The sequence below is a fragment of the Spinacia oleracea genome, chromosome 4 (assembly GCF_020520425.1).
Source record: "Spinacia oleracea cultivar Varoflay chromosome 4, BTI_SOV_V1, whole genome shotgun sequence".
Classification (NCBI taxonomy): domain Eukaryota; kingdom Viridiplantae; phylum Streptophyta; class Magnoliopsida; order Caryophyllales; family Amaranthaceae; genus Spinacia; species Spinacia oleracea.
The window spans coordinates 187,955,486-187,970,116 of NC_079490.1; the positions used below are offsets into that span (position 1 = coordinate 187,955,486).

At 37.5% G+C, this 14,631-nt stretch overlaps 2 protein-coding genes across 6 annotated transcripts; both read left to right on the forward strand.

Annotated features, from left to right (window-relative positions):
- Nucleotides 1-1,889: 1,889 nt before the first annotated feature.
- On the forward strand, nt 1,890-9,746 carry LOC110782732 (two-pore potassium channel 1). Of its 2 annotated transcripts, XM_021986959.2 has the most exons (4): nt 1,894-2,142; nt 7,592-7,790; nt 8,282-9,218; nt 9,440-9,746. In XM_021986959.2, the coding sequence occupies exons 3-4, from the start codon at nt 8,308-8,310 to the stop codon at nt 9,630-9,632; spliced, it is 1,104 nt and encodes a 367-aa protein (XP_021842651.1). In that variant the 5' UTR covers nt 1,894-2,142; nt 7,592-7,790; nt 8,282-8,307; the 3' UTR covers nt 9,633-9,746. The 2 variants fall into 2 exon arrangements, with proteins under 2 accessions (XP_021842650.1, XP_021842651.1); XM_021986958.2 differs by lacking the exon at nt 7,592-7,790 and having other exon boundaries at nt 1,890-2,142.
- A 152-nt stretch (nt 9,747-9,898) lies between these two features.
- On the forward strand, nt 9,899-14,586 carry LOC110782733 (two-pore potassium channel 1-like). 4 transcript variants are annotated; one of them, XM_056843395.1, is made up of 5 exons: nt 9,899-11,865; nt 11,964-12,035; nt 12,726-12,924; nt 13,045-13,983; nt 14,151-14,586. In XM_056843395.1, exons 4-5 carry the CDS (start codon nt 13,076-13,078, stop codon nt 14,326-14,328), a joined length of 1,086 nt encoding a protein of 361 aa, XP_056699373.1. In that variant the 5' UTR covers nt 9,899-11,865; nt 11,964-12,035; nt 12,726-12,924; nt 13,045-13,075; the 3' UTR covers nt 14,329-14,586. The 4 variants fall into 4 exon arrangements, with proteins under 4 accessions (XP_056699373.1, XP_021842652.1, XP_056699374.1 ...); XM_021986960.2 differs by lacking the exon at nt 12,726-12,924; XM_056843396.1 differs by lacking the exon at nt 12,726-12,924 and having other exon boundaries at nt 9,899-10,688.
- Nucleotides 14,587-14,631: the final 45 nt, after the last annotated feature.

The window sequence follows — 14,631 nt, forward strand, 5'->3', positions numbered from 1 at the left end:
TCTCTACAAATTACTTATCTCTCTAGCTTATACTTACTTAAGCATCGGAGGGAATATTCCTACGGGAATATTCTTGTTTTGCAGGTTGCCAGAGGTTCGTGCCAGCTCATACTTGATACCTCCGAGGAACGCGTGACACGTTATCACCGTAAAAGATCCCACAACATTGATCATTGTAACAATGTAGCGTGGAACACACAATATTACATAGTTCTTAAAATAGATGAAATTTAAAATATTAGCTGTAGGAACTTATTATTTGTCGTTGCCCTCTGGGCTAGTTTTGGAACTGAAAGAGTGTTTCCATGTTCCAAGTCTTACTAAAAACATCATTTCTGTTTCTTGCTTAGATGCTAAGGGATTTAGCTTTTTAATAAAAGACAATAGTTGCTCGTTTTATTTTAAAGAGATGTTTTATGGATCTTCTAGATTAGTCAATGAACTTTATTTGCTAGATCACGACAAACAAATTTCAAACATCCTAAAGTTCCGCAAACCACTCAAATAGTATGAATAACTATTAAGTAGCTTCTAAATCGTAGTTTAAAGAATTACCACCTTACATTATTATTTAATGCAAAGCAGCTCTTAAACTAGAGCTCTGCAAATACCACTTTGTAACACCCTAATAATTCCTTATATTTATAAAACCATTTTCCCACTTAATATAATGGAATTACCCAGATATTACCGCCACTATGATAATGGCTAAGGCTATTTACCAGAATTACGCAGCGAAATTTAAATCAGTATTAAATGCAATTTAAATTTCTAATATTCGTAAAAATACTTTGTAAATACATTAAAATATATTTATAAATTTCAAAAAATACTAGGTATTACAATACTATTATAGTAATTCATTTATTTGAATAAGAAAATGGTTATATAAAAGCAAGGAATTATTAGGGTGTTACACAATGCTTCTTTTAAAAGTACTCTCTAGTTTTGGAAAAACAGTTAGATCTTCATTTGGGTTTGTAAGTGCATACAAATTCCGGAGCTTTGCTAATCTTGGAGGGTGATCGCTTTTGTTCTACTGCACCAGAATAACGCAAAATCGTGGCGTTCAAAATCATTGCATCATCAGATAAATTTATTATGATCACATCTATTATATAAGGGAACGCCTAAGGTCATTATGGTAAATGAACTAGTTTATTCTGATTATCTTTATTATATAAGAAAAGCATCTGATTGGGAAAAAAGTCAAAGCAACATTATTTAGTGACAAGTTGACAACCATTATTAGGACTAAAGATGAAAACAATACATGTAAGCATGTAATATTCAACTTTTTTTTAGATGAACGTTGTAAATAATAATGTTTGCCTATAATTTATGGTGATTATTATAATAACAAATTTTTAAATACTCCTACACGCACCACGAAGATCAAATTTTATTATTGTAACATTGTCGTCTTAGAATATGTACATTGGGGCTCTTGTAGTGATTCTCCAAGTAGTTCTCCAACAAGAATTATATTTTGGCCAACATTATGGCTCTTTTAGAGGCTCTTGAGTAGCCCTTCATGGAGAGTTACTTTAAAATAGTTGTTGATCAATACACCGCCAATAATTGATTCTTATTGAAAAGTGGAGAGTAATTTTAGTTGTAAAAGACAATTATTATTGATATGTGGACCACTAAATAGTAAAAAATAAATTGAAGAGATCTTTTGAAAAACCAACCAATGTTATGTGTTTTTTTAAAGGGATTCTTGAGAGTATTTATAAAGAGATATCAATTGCTTGTTGTTTCAATGTTGATTGTGGCTGAACTTGGTAGGAGGACCCGTGTTCGATCTCCTGCGATAAAAATTGAAAGGTGAAGAGAACCTATCCCTCAAAATACGCCCCAAATCCGGATTAGACAAGCGAAATAATGGCGTATTTCTGCAATGAAAAGAGCGGCCCACGAACCCCAATCGGGCAATCGGCCACTCCCCGGTTTATCCTAATCCTGGCCTCTTTTAACACTTGGCTCACTATTTGGATTGTCGATTTCTCGTTTCTTCCAATTGACCATATCGCTTATCTTCCCTGTCATTTTCTCTGTCTCTCTCCACTACATAGCCAAAATCGTAATAATTTCAAATTTTTGATCTTCATTTTGGACATTAGCCTAATTTCAAAACTGGTAAGAGTTTTTTTTACCAATTTTAATTAATTACTGTCGTTAGCTTTTTTTTTCCAGTCAATGTTCTTTTAGTAGTATAAATGCTTGTTGATTTATGATATTCACAATATTCTGTTAAGTTTGTTGATTGAATTCTGCAAATTAACCATAATACTGTGTTAGATTTTAATTTTCCGAGCCAATTTTGGAATTATTATTATTATTATTATTATTATTATTATTATTGTTGGGGTGTTAAAATGGGCCCACCATTTTAACCTAAAAGCCAATAAAATCCACTCAAGCCCAATATCCCTTACAAGGCCTCAAAGGCCCAACAAAGGCACTATATATACCCCTCAAAGGGCAAGGTAAAGGGGCCATTCTCTAACCCTAGAGAAGCCACCCTACTCTCTCTCCCCTAAACACCTCATTTTATACATCAATTGTACTGACTTGAGCGTCGGAGGCTCCGCCTCGGGGACCCCCCTTGGCCCGGAGTTCATCTTGCAGGCACCGCACGAGACCGGAACTCAAGATACCAAGGACGCTCCTACTATCGTTTCAACCCCGAAACAATTTGGCGCCGTCTGTGGGGATCGAGTACAATAACCCATGAAAATCCACTTTTCATAACCACTGTGTTCAGCCATAAAATGGGCGGAAATCTGAAATAACCGACCAAGAGCTACTGCTTGTGAACAGATCGGGTTATCAAATTCGATAGTGGTGGCAAGCTCATTTGGGATTTACCAAAACAAATAATAAGTGGCCAATATGGTCGCTACATTTTTGAATGATCGGGTAATTAATTTGCTCAAACTTTAGCCCAGTAGACCTCAAAATACGCACAACTGCGAGTTGAGTAATCAATTTGCTCGATTTACTTCAAAAGAGAAAACCATAACATTAGATCTACTTTGCTAAAAGTCAAAGATGATGTTGGGTGATATCTCTTGTTCTTCGGCTACCACAGCAAAGATGCTTTCTTTTTGAAAAGGAACAAAAGCACTGAGATGATAATAATATCAAGCATTTGATTGAGCTCGGTGCCGAAAAAACCAAATTGCTGGAAGTTGGAGCATCTTCATAATAGTTCAGTAAGCTACTTCCCGAAAATGGATTCTTGCTACACCCAAATCACCCGAACGGGTCAAAACAGAGGCGATAAGTGTCGATATTGAAGCCGACCTTTCCAGGTTGAAGTTGATCTCCCATGGTTGAAACTGACTTCTCAATGCCCGAGCCAGGACTTCTCGAGTTTGACCAGTGGTCTAAAGCACCGCACCGAGGTCAGGCAATTGGAAATATCAAGTTGGTGCCCACAAGGTGTTTGGAAATATTATGCCAAGTTAAGTAGCAAATCAGCTCCTACAACTTACGAAGGCAACTCCATCATCATCAATTCAGTTGTGCCCACAACGTGTTTGATAAAATGCTTCAATGAAGTCAGGTTCATATTCATGCTACCATTCTACAGTGAGAGGTTATAACTGATCTCCCGGAGTAGAACAAAGTAGTTCCAAGCATTGCCGAAGCTCCGAGGCTAGCGCCAAAGCTCAGTTTGCCGAAGCAGCCTCCCGAGCTAAACTCTTGAAGCTCATCTCCCGAGCATAGTGACCCCGAGGCTCAAACAGCGATGCTCAGTGCCGAAGGTGAGGTCGATCTCCCGAAGTGGAGAAGCTTCCCAAGGTCAGCCAGTTGAGCTGAAGCTCCCGAGCTCAGCCTCTTCGGGCTACCGAGGTTGACCCGCCGAGCTCCATTCCTCAGTCACAAGCTAAGAGCTAAGTTTCACCATCTATTTTTTGATGTTTGAAAAATTATTATACCTACATCTATTTTGATTGCTGCGCATTGCCTATGCATCAAGACATAACTAAACAGATTATGTTATTAATTGAGTAAAGGAGACATTAACTACTCATTATATAGCTATGCTAATGCCATTTGCAAAGGTGCCCACCAAATGTTTGTCAAAATGCTAAACAGATAATGAATGCTTAGTATGTCATTTATTGTCTTGCATAAACTCATGACGATGATCTGACTTGTACAAACTACTTGTTATGAATGCCCCCCCCTTCGGATTTGAAGAGCGAGGTTAAAAATCGCTCCGAGATTACAACTCGAATCGACGTTACAATCCGAGCCGAAGTAAAGAAATCGCTCCGAGATTACAACTCGAACCGATGTTACAATCCGAGCCGATTTTAGAAGCACGTTCTTGAACAGATCTTCGGATTTGAAGAGCGAGGTTAAAAATCGCTCCGAGATTACAACTCGAATCGACGTTACAATCCGAGCCGAAGTAAAGAAATCGCTCCGAGATTACAACTCGAACCGACGTTACAATCCGAGCCGAAGTAAAGAAATCGCTCCGAGATTACAACTCGAACCGATGTTACAATCCGAGCCGATTTTAGAAGCACGTTCTTGAACAGATCTTCGGATTTGAAGAGCGAGGTTAAAAATCGCTCCGAGATTACAACTCGAATCGACGTTACAATCCGAGCCGAAGTAAAGAAATCGCTCCGAGATTACAACTCGAACCGATGTTACAATCCGAGCCGATTTTAGAAGCACGTTCTTGAACAGATCTTCGGATTTGAAGAGCGAGGTTAAAAATCGCTCCGAGATTACAACTCGAATCGACGTTACAATCCGAGCCGAAGTAAAGAAATCGCTCCGAGATTACAACTCGAACCGATGTTACAATCCGAGCCGATTTTAGAAGCACGTTCTTGAACAGATCTTCGGATTTGAAGAGCGAGGTTAAAAATCGCTCCGAGATTACAACTCGAATCGACGTTACAATCCGAGCCGAAGTAAAGAAATCGCTCCGAGATTACAACTCGAACCGATGTTACAATCCGAGCCGATTTTAGAAGCACGTTCTTGAACAGATCTTCGGATTTGAAGAGCGAGGTTAAAAATCGCTCCGAGATTACAACTCGAATCGACGTTACAATCCGAGCCGAAGTAAAGAAATCGCTCCGAGATTACAACTCGAACCGATGTTACAATCCGAGCCGATTTTAGAAGCACGTTCTTAAACAGATCTCCGGATTTGAAGAACGAGGTTAAAAATCGCTCAAAGATTACAACTCGAATCGATGTTACAATCCGAGCCGAAAAAAAAAAAAAAAACCGCTCCGAGATTACAACTCGAACCGATGTTACAATCCGAGCCGATTTTAGAAGCACGTTCTTAAACAGATCTCCGGATTTGAAGAGCGAGGTGAAAAATCGCTCCGAGATTACAACTCGAATCGATGTTACAAACCGAGCCGAAGGTAAAAATCCGAAGGACAAAACCGAGCCGAAGGTAAAATTAACTTTCACTGCCAAGTGATCAAAATCAAAACCCAACCCATTTTTCAAATAGAATTGGGTCTGGGGGGCATTTGTTGGGGTGTTAAAATGGGCCCACCATTTTAACCTAAAAGCCAATAAAATCCACTCAAGCCCAATATCCCTTACAAGGCCTCAAAGGCCCAACAAAGGCACTATATATACCCCTCAAAGGGCAAGGTAAAGGGGCCATTCTCTAACCCTAGAGAATCCACCCTACTCTCTCTCCCCTAAACACCTCATTTTATACATCAATTGTACTGACTTGAGCGTCGGAGGCTCCGCCTCGGGGACCCCCCCTTGGCCCGGAGTTCATCTTGCAGGCACCGCACGAGACCGGAACTCAAGATACCAAGGACGCTCCTACTATCGTTTCAACCCCGAAACAATTATTATTATACAAAGTTGGATGGGAGCCTAGCCACTAATTGGGCTCCAATTTTAGAATAATTATTATTATTATTATTTGTACGATTGTACTATAGATCATGATTAGGGGATGTTAGAGGTGGTTTATTGGTAGCAATTATTAATGATTACGGATTACAATATTTTTCTTTTTGTTTTTTTGACAGCAACACTCTGTAGAAATGAATCCAATTTTTTGTTGTTGTTGTTGTTGTTGTGGCTGCTGCAAATGAGCCACAAGGCAATAATAATTACAAACATGGGAGGGGATTCGAACGTGAAACCTATCATAAATAGACACTCAGTATTAACCACTAGGCCAAGACTTCATTAGTACATGAATCCAAATTTTAAATATTGGGTCTGAACCGCTGACCCTGTGATGTGTTGTTTTTGCGGGAAGAGTAATAATTCTTTATTAAGCAAAAATAACTCAGTTTTGGTGGGTAGGAATTGGGAAGGTCAAGTTGTAATTAGTCTTACTAAGAATTTCAATGTTCACTTACCTGAAGGCGCGAAGATGTGTCCAATCACATAGTATATGCATTGGCTATGGTGGTGGTGTTGTCCATTATTGTGATGGTATATCAGTATATGTTTGTGGTGGATTATTTAATGAATTTGGAGATATACAGACTAATAGACTCTACACTATAAGGCGAGGTGATGATGGTATTTACATTTTACAATGAATGCCCCATTCTCGGTGGAGGGGGGTGTTCGATTTTTTGACATCAAATACACTATAAGGTGAGGTGGTGATCGTATTTACTTTTTACAGTAAATAGGTGGTGGGTGGTTTCATGGCATTATGTTTGCGGAGGTGTTGTTAAAAGTGGTTTATACCCTTGGATTGAACTGTGTTCGTACCTCCAACCTCCCTGGTGGGTTTCACTGCATTACGATTGCAGAGGTGTAGTACTAGTAGGGAGTAGTAGTCTTCAGTTTGCATTTAGCATCCCGTACACTGATACGCGTCAGTCAATTATGCTGTGCTTCACTGTGTTGGAGACGCAATGATTAGTGATTCATACCAATCATATTTCCATTATAATGATGCTAAGCCTCGTGTGTCTAAAAAGAAGCAATCTTTTGTTTCCATAAGGAACCTTATATAGTGACATTATTTTTCTTGTGGATCATTTGGCTGTGGGATGTAATGGACTAAATCAAAATGGCTCTTAAAACTTCTTCGCTTCCTTTCCATGAAGTAGAAGATGGTCTTCCCGTTGTCGTCCCGTTATCTCTTTTTGTTCAATTGGAAACAACCTCTCTGCAATTGCAGGGGTAAGGTTGCGTACACCCGGCCTTCCTTACCCCGCTTCTTGCGAGAGCCTATTTGAGGCAATGGGGTAATGATAATGATAATGATGATGTGATAGCAAATATGTTTGGTTTATATTCTTATACAAAGATTTTGCTACTGAGGTGTCCTGATTCTCATTTATCCCAAGTAAGGAAATGTATCTTGAATTCTTGATGGAAGATGACTGGCATAGAGTATCACTACTCAAACCGTCACAGACCTACATTCAGTACCCAAGAAACTTACTTGACTTTTAACAAAGTAGCTTAAAATCGGGTTTATTTGTATACGGTCTTTAATAAAGGTTGGAATGTGGAAGTCAAGGGTAATTTGTAGCTACGGAGTATTAAATTGTCTGATACACTACCATTATTATTTTACACTCCCCTGTTTATTGGCTTACAGTTTGTCACAGTGTCAAAATAATATGGAAAGCAAAGTGAACAGTTAGCTCCTGAGAAGTTTATACTCATGTTGAATTGAATGACAAGGCATTAATGAAGGAAGGAAACTTCCAAACGGAGTAACAAATGGTCTTTTGGAGGGGTCTGATCGAATTCCTAAATGAAATTAAAAAGTTTGCTGACTTAAGGAGAATATTTAGGTATGTAGGTTATTGACAGTCAATTTCTCAAAATTAATATTGTTGTGAACTTGTGAAATTAGAATAAGTTCCTTCATTAAAGCTCCATTGGGATTAAGGATCTTTCTCTCCTCTTTTATATTTGATTGCCGAACTTTTATGCCATTTGGTTCTTCAGTATCTATACAACAACGATATGAATAGGTACGCCTCCGAGAAAAGTCACATGGAGAATTAGACACTAGGCTAATTACTTGAAATTGATCATAGTTTCCAAAGTTAAATGGATGTATTTGGCTAAAAATCCAGACATTCGTTCTTGACCTCTTCGCGCTTCAAACTTCAAAGTTAATCCTTGTATAACCATTTCTCTAGAAAGAATTCTTGGGCAAAAAATATACTGGTATGTTATGATAAGATAACTATGATGCATTGTATGTGTATCCTTGTTTGTGTTTTCATGTTGAGACTGCTTACTCTTTTAATGAGAAAAAGCTTCTGGTGTTTTGCAGGCAATAGCTGGAAATAATTGTTGGTAATGTGGCATAGTCTGATGGCCAGTAACGACTTAAAAGAGTCCCTAATATCGCAATCCTTCCATGGAAAGGAATCAAAGAATGCAGTCAAGAGGAGGAGGTTTCGCCGGGTAAAGAGTGCACCTCTCAATGAGCTCACCCTTGGAGAAATAGATGGCAGTATTGCTTCAACTAGAAGATGTGAATCCCAATTTGAGAGTCTGCATCCTAGTTTGACGGGAGTAGCTATATATTTGTTCATTTACCTGGTTATTGGTGGTATTTGCTTTTACTTAGTCAGACATCAAATCAATGGTTTAAAGACAAATGGCATAGTTGATGCTCTTTATCTCTGTATTGTCACCATGACTACAGTTGGGTATGGGGACCTGGTGCCACAGAGTGTTCTTGGAAAGCTCTTTGCTTGTGCCTTTGTCTTCATAGGAATGGCTTTGGTGGGATTGGTTCTTAGTAAAGGAGCAGATTACCTTGTTGAGAAGCAGGAGGCGTTGTTGGTTAGAGCTTTGCATATGAGACAAAAACTCAGTCCAGGCGACATAATGAAGGAAATTGAAACAAACAAATCTAGATACAAGTTCATCTTGGCATTAGTATTTCTATTGATACTCGTCATGACTGGAACAATCTTCTTGACATGTGTTGAGAAGTTGGATATCATAGATGCATTTTACTGTGTTTGCTGTACCATTACTACGCTAGGTTATGGTGATCGCAGTTTCTCGACAGAAGGAGGTCGTTTATTTGCAGTTGTATGGATTCTGATGAGCACAATATGCTTAGCTCAGTTTTTCCTCTATCTTACTGAAATAAATACTGAAAAGAGACAAAAGCACCTTGTCCACTGTGTTCTTACTCGACATATGACCAATGTGGATCTTGAGGCAGCTGATATCGATGAAGATGGAGTTGTTGGGTAAGTGAATATTATACATCTTAGCTTCGTTATTAGCCCTTATCCAAACTTTTTTTTTTCTTAACTGAATTTGGGTAAACTTTTAAAAAATCATGTTTCTTGGTATAACCTCTCTTTTTCTCTCCCCTGTCTTTATTCTCTTGAGGATTTTCATACTTTTGGTTCCTCAAAGTAAGTCATGTGCTCCCATTAACTTTGTTCTGTATATTGGATTCTTTCAGTGCTGCTGAATTTGTTCTATATAAGCTCAAAGAGTTGGGAAAAATTACTCAGGATGATATATCTCTTATGATGGAAGAATTTGAAGAATTGGATGTTGATCAGTCAGGAACTTTATCAGTGTCTGATTTAGCACTAGCTCAATCATCTCCACAAGCAAAAGATTTGACTTCTGATCAGGGGAGACCTTGTTGACAAGTCATTTCTGAAAATATCCAAGACTTTGATTTTTCTATAATTCTATATATCTGTGAATATTCAAGAACACATTAACTGTGTTATAAGTGGTTCGATCTCTGGTTTCACTTATTCCTCGGCATATTGCCCATTTCCTTGCATCTTAGGCATGCTTTAATCATGGTTCTGATTCTCATTTTTAATCCGAGAGTTTTCACTTCATATCTAACCCAAAAATATAATGCACTAGTAATATTCTGATTCTCGGTTTTAATCCGAGGGTTTTCACTTCATATCTAATCCAAAAATATACGGAGTAATATACTAGTAATATTTGCTTAGCTGTTGTTTAGCTGCTATATATCTGAAAAATGTAATGGGGGAACTAGTTTCGGACTAGGATATGATAGTTCATGATTATGGTTTACGATGCTGTTAGCCTGTTATATAAAAATGTCACTTGAATTTTATTCTTCACTGTATAGTAAACTTCCTGAGTCTTAAGTCTATCATACTCTGCAGCATTCCGCATGCTTTGTTCATCATTTTGGAGGGATCTTTGCATATATGCCTTGAAACTTTCCTGGATAGTACATCATTCTTGTTTATCTCAACTGTCAACTGATCTAGTATTTTGGGCAACAAAAATACAACCGTTTGTCGCGTAGTTTCAGAAGTGATGTAGCTGAGGTCATATTCTACCACTCTGTCACTGTTTTATAATGACCTATTTGCTAGAGGTGGAAGAAAGGAGAATATGGAGGAAATTGAAAATTATCCTCAGTTGGGATTGTTGGAAATAGTCGATCCATGACTTGTATTCTTGTACAGTTGTACTGTGTATTGGAGCAGAATATATACAGGAGTCATCCAAGTCACGATTGGCTGGGTAAAATTGTTTCAGGTTCTATCAGAGTAATACTTAGAAAGTAGAAGAACCATTCAATCTTTGGATGATCTTCCGGACATACAGACTGTGCAAGATCTCTTATGGACGGACACGGTGACCGAGTATGGATGTGAGTAAGTGCATAGCAATCAGGTATTACCTGTGATGGCCCCTGCAGTACTCAAGTAAGTGATCATAGTTTGATAAAAAAAAAGATTCCAATTCTAATGTGGCCTAGAATCTTATTTTCCAAAGTAATCCACTTCAATACAGGTTGCCAACTTTTGCTTTTAAAATCAAGATTTCTATATTAGTTTATGTATTTTGAAAATAATTGCTATTACTTATGCTAAACCTTTTAGGATTTTCCCAGCAAAAGATGGTACTCCCTCTGTTTTTTTTTATGTACCCATTTCCTAAGAAAATGGTGTTTTATTTTTAATTTTATGTACGCATACTTTATACTATTTTTGGCAAACATATTTTACCATCTTACCCCATTTTCCCACAATTTATTACACATTTCAGTCATCACTCTTCTACTTTACCAACCTTTTTATTTTACTGCTTCTCACTTAGTTTTCCACATTTTTCTTACACCCACTCAACTCTTCTCGAAACAAGTCTCCAGTAATTGGGTATAACAAAAAATTAAGAACTGAAGGAGTACAAAAACTGAATTTTTTTAGAAGTTACAACTAATAGAAAATCAAAATATTAAGTGAACCTTTAATTATTATTTTTCTTTGGTATATAAGGAGCCATAAAAGTACTCCCTCCGTCCCAAAATTATAGTCCTGTTTTCTAAATCGGGTGTCCCCAAAATTATAGTCCTGTTTCCAATTTTGGCTATTAAGGTCCCCACTTCCTCATGTACTATATTAATTAAAAATGCATTGAAAACCCCACCCATGTACTATATTTCATTTTCATATGTACTATATTCTTTTTTTCATGTATTTATTCCACTTTTCCATCCAACTCAATTATCATTTGTACTTCATTATACTTTTTCATGTAATTCCATTTTTCTTAAAACCCGTGTTTTTGGTCAAACGAGACTATAATTTTGGGACGGAAGGAGTAGTAACCTAGACGGAAACGATCTTGGGTAGGACGCAAAGTACTTCGTATTAAACAATCTGCTGAAATAATCCAAACTGTTTGACAGCCGATGGAGAAATGGCAGGGGCGGTACTTGTTGATTATTTTATTTCTCTTTCTTTTTTGCTATTATTCTCTGGGAAGCACAATCATATGTGAACGTGAACATGGAACTTAAATGGAGGAGAAGTAAATTACGGAGTACTACATATTTATTTTAAATTTGAGCCTTCAATCAACACAATACCCAATCCCCAGGTCAGTCCAGGAGTGTCTTACTGATTTTAATAGTATCTTACTTTACTCCTTGGGCTGTTTTTTTTTTTTTATTATTATTCATATGTTTGGATTTTCAGATTTTCTTGCTTTGTGATACCATGAATTCGCTAGTTGAGATTGTTCTTTGACATAATCTCCATTTTAACTAGGTACAACCTACTGTTCCCTCTCTCTCTGCTATTATGTTTCCTACTACTTTATTACAGTACTTTGTATCAAATAGAATATAGAATATTTTTGACTAGCTCTTATCTGTGGGCTTTTGGAAATACTTCAATATTGGCAAGGGGTAAGATTATGGGATCGGATCCTTATGGGGTAATTGTTTCCAGTTTGAAAGATGCACGATGACGATTCCATCTTGGATATGGGCAAATCAATCCAATCTCAACGGATTTTTTTATACCCCACACATACTTAGGGACGTTTTGGAATTTTCCTTCACTAATTATGGTCACTTTGGAAGAAAAACTCCTAAGATTCGATGATTTTGGCCATTTGCCATACTTGAGATTGTTTATCATAATTGAGCTCGTTGTTATTGGTATTACAGTTAGAGCTTCTGTTTGGTTGGGGAATGAATTTGTGGTCGTATTCAATGTGGTTTTTATTAGATGTTGCTAATTAAGTATGACTGAATTCCATAGGCATTTATCACGAGTAGTAATGTGAGAAACAACACCTATATAACAAAATGTCTTCATTAAATATAAAGTGTGATTTGTGTAGATATCTTTGTTCTCAAAGTCTAGGTAGATGGCTTTTGGCTATCATTGTTCTGTATTTTCGACAAAACTGCCTAGAATTTTTGTAAGACCAGAAAATCTTGTCTTCTCCAGCCACATTGTCCATCAATAAATTGCTGAAGATGGTAATCAAAATGCATTCTGTGTGAAGTAGCACGTTCATCTTTTCGTTTGAGATGGCATTCTCAAGGAGTGGAATACAAAGGAACAAAATGTTTCTAAATGCAAAACATGTAGTTGTACTTTCCAAGAAACGGAGATAGGGGCTTACCTAAATACCTAGTCTCCTCCTGTAAGTAACTGGATTATCCTGTGGGAAGTTCAATTTCTTGCAGTTAACCAAATCGTTTTGGAACTTACATAGAATTGCAATTTCCTGAATTGGATCACTTAATCTTCTGATGCTTTGCAGGTGTATTGGTGTTGTCTTAAGTCTTAACCGGATGACCAGTAACAAGTTTAAGGGAATCGTATCACCAATATCTTTTGGACCTAGAAAAGAAAACCGCCATCGGAAGGATGTTGCCAAAAGAAGGAGATTTCGTCGTGCAAGGAGTGCCCCTGCTGTTAGGGAGCATACAGGAGAAGTTAATGGTGATGCTTCTTCTACAAAAGGTACTGATTCCCTAATGAACAATATTCATCCAAACCTCAGAATAGTAGCCACAATCTTGATTATATATCTTAGTGCTGGTGTTGTTTGTTTTTACCTGATCAGAAATCACATCAGTGGTAAAAAGACAAATCCTATACTTGATGCTCTTTACTTTTGTGTGATCACAATGACTACAGCTGGTTATGGGGACCTAGCCCCAAATACTGACCTTGCAAAGCTCTTTGCTAGTGCTTATGTCTTCCTAGGGTTGGCTTTAGTTGGATTGATCCTTGGAAAAGCGGCCAATTACCTTGTTGAGAAACAGGAGGTGCTGCTTGTTAGAGCAATGCATATGAGTCATGATTTTGGTCATAGGGACATTATGAAGAAAATTGAGACAAACAAAGCGCAGCATAAATGTGTCACAGTTTTTGTATTTCTCTTGTTACTCATAATGAGTGGAACCATCTTTCTGAGGTTTGTTGAGAAAATGCGTTTTTTTGAGGCATTTTACTGTGTGTGTGCTACCATCACCACGCTGGGTTATGGGTACCCGAGTTTTGGTACATTGGGAGGTCGTGTTTTTGCTGTCTTGTGGATTTTGATCGGAACTATATGCGTAGCGCAGTTTTTCCTTCATCTTGCCGAGTTTAACTCTGAAAAGAGACAGAAGCATCTGGTTGAGCGTGTTCTTACTCGACGCATGACTAATTTTGATATAGAAGCAGCTGATCTCGATGATGATGGAGTTATTGAGTAAGTCAGAAAATTAAGATATTCCTATCCAAAACTATTTCTATATGCCCCTCAAAGTTATTTATATTTGGAAAGATGATAAAACACGAGTTTTAATCAACCCTTTTCCTTTTCATCTGCAAATTCTATGGTTTTGTAACTTTACTCGATTGTTTTTTAACGTGCAGTGCTGCTGAGTTCGCGTTATATAAGCTGAAAGAGATGGGGAAAATCACTCAGGAAGACATTTCACTTGTAATGGTAGAATTCGAAGAACTTGATGTTGATCAGTCAGGGACATTATCTGCAACTGATATATCATTATCTCAATCAACTCCACAAGCAACAAAATCGGCTTCTGAATAATTTTGAAGATATACTGCAAATTCGATGCTTGTTTAAGAAACACTCATGTGTTCTTTATTCATGCGCTCTGCTATTTGCACCATACTTCTTATCAACTCTGCTTCTAGTGCTCTCAAAAATACAATATCCGTACATTTACAAAATTGATCTCAGTTCAATTCAGCTTATGTTTGAAGAATAAGCCAAACAGATTGATTTTGATTTACGTCATGTCGTATTCAATTAAGGTCGCATTTAATCGAGTTGTTCTTGGTATAATGGTTGCTCGTTTTGTCTCTTAACCAATTGATTGGAAGTTCAAAT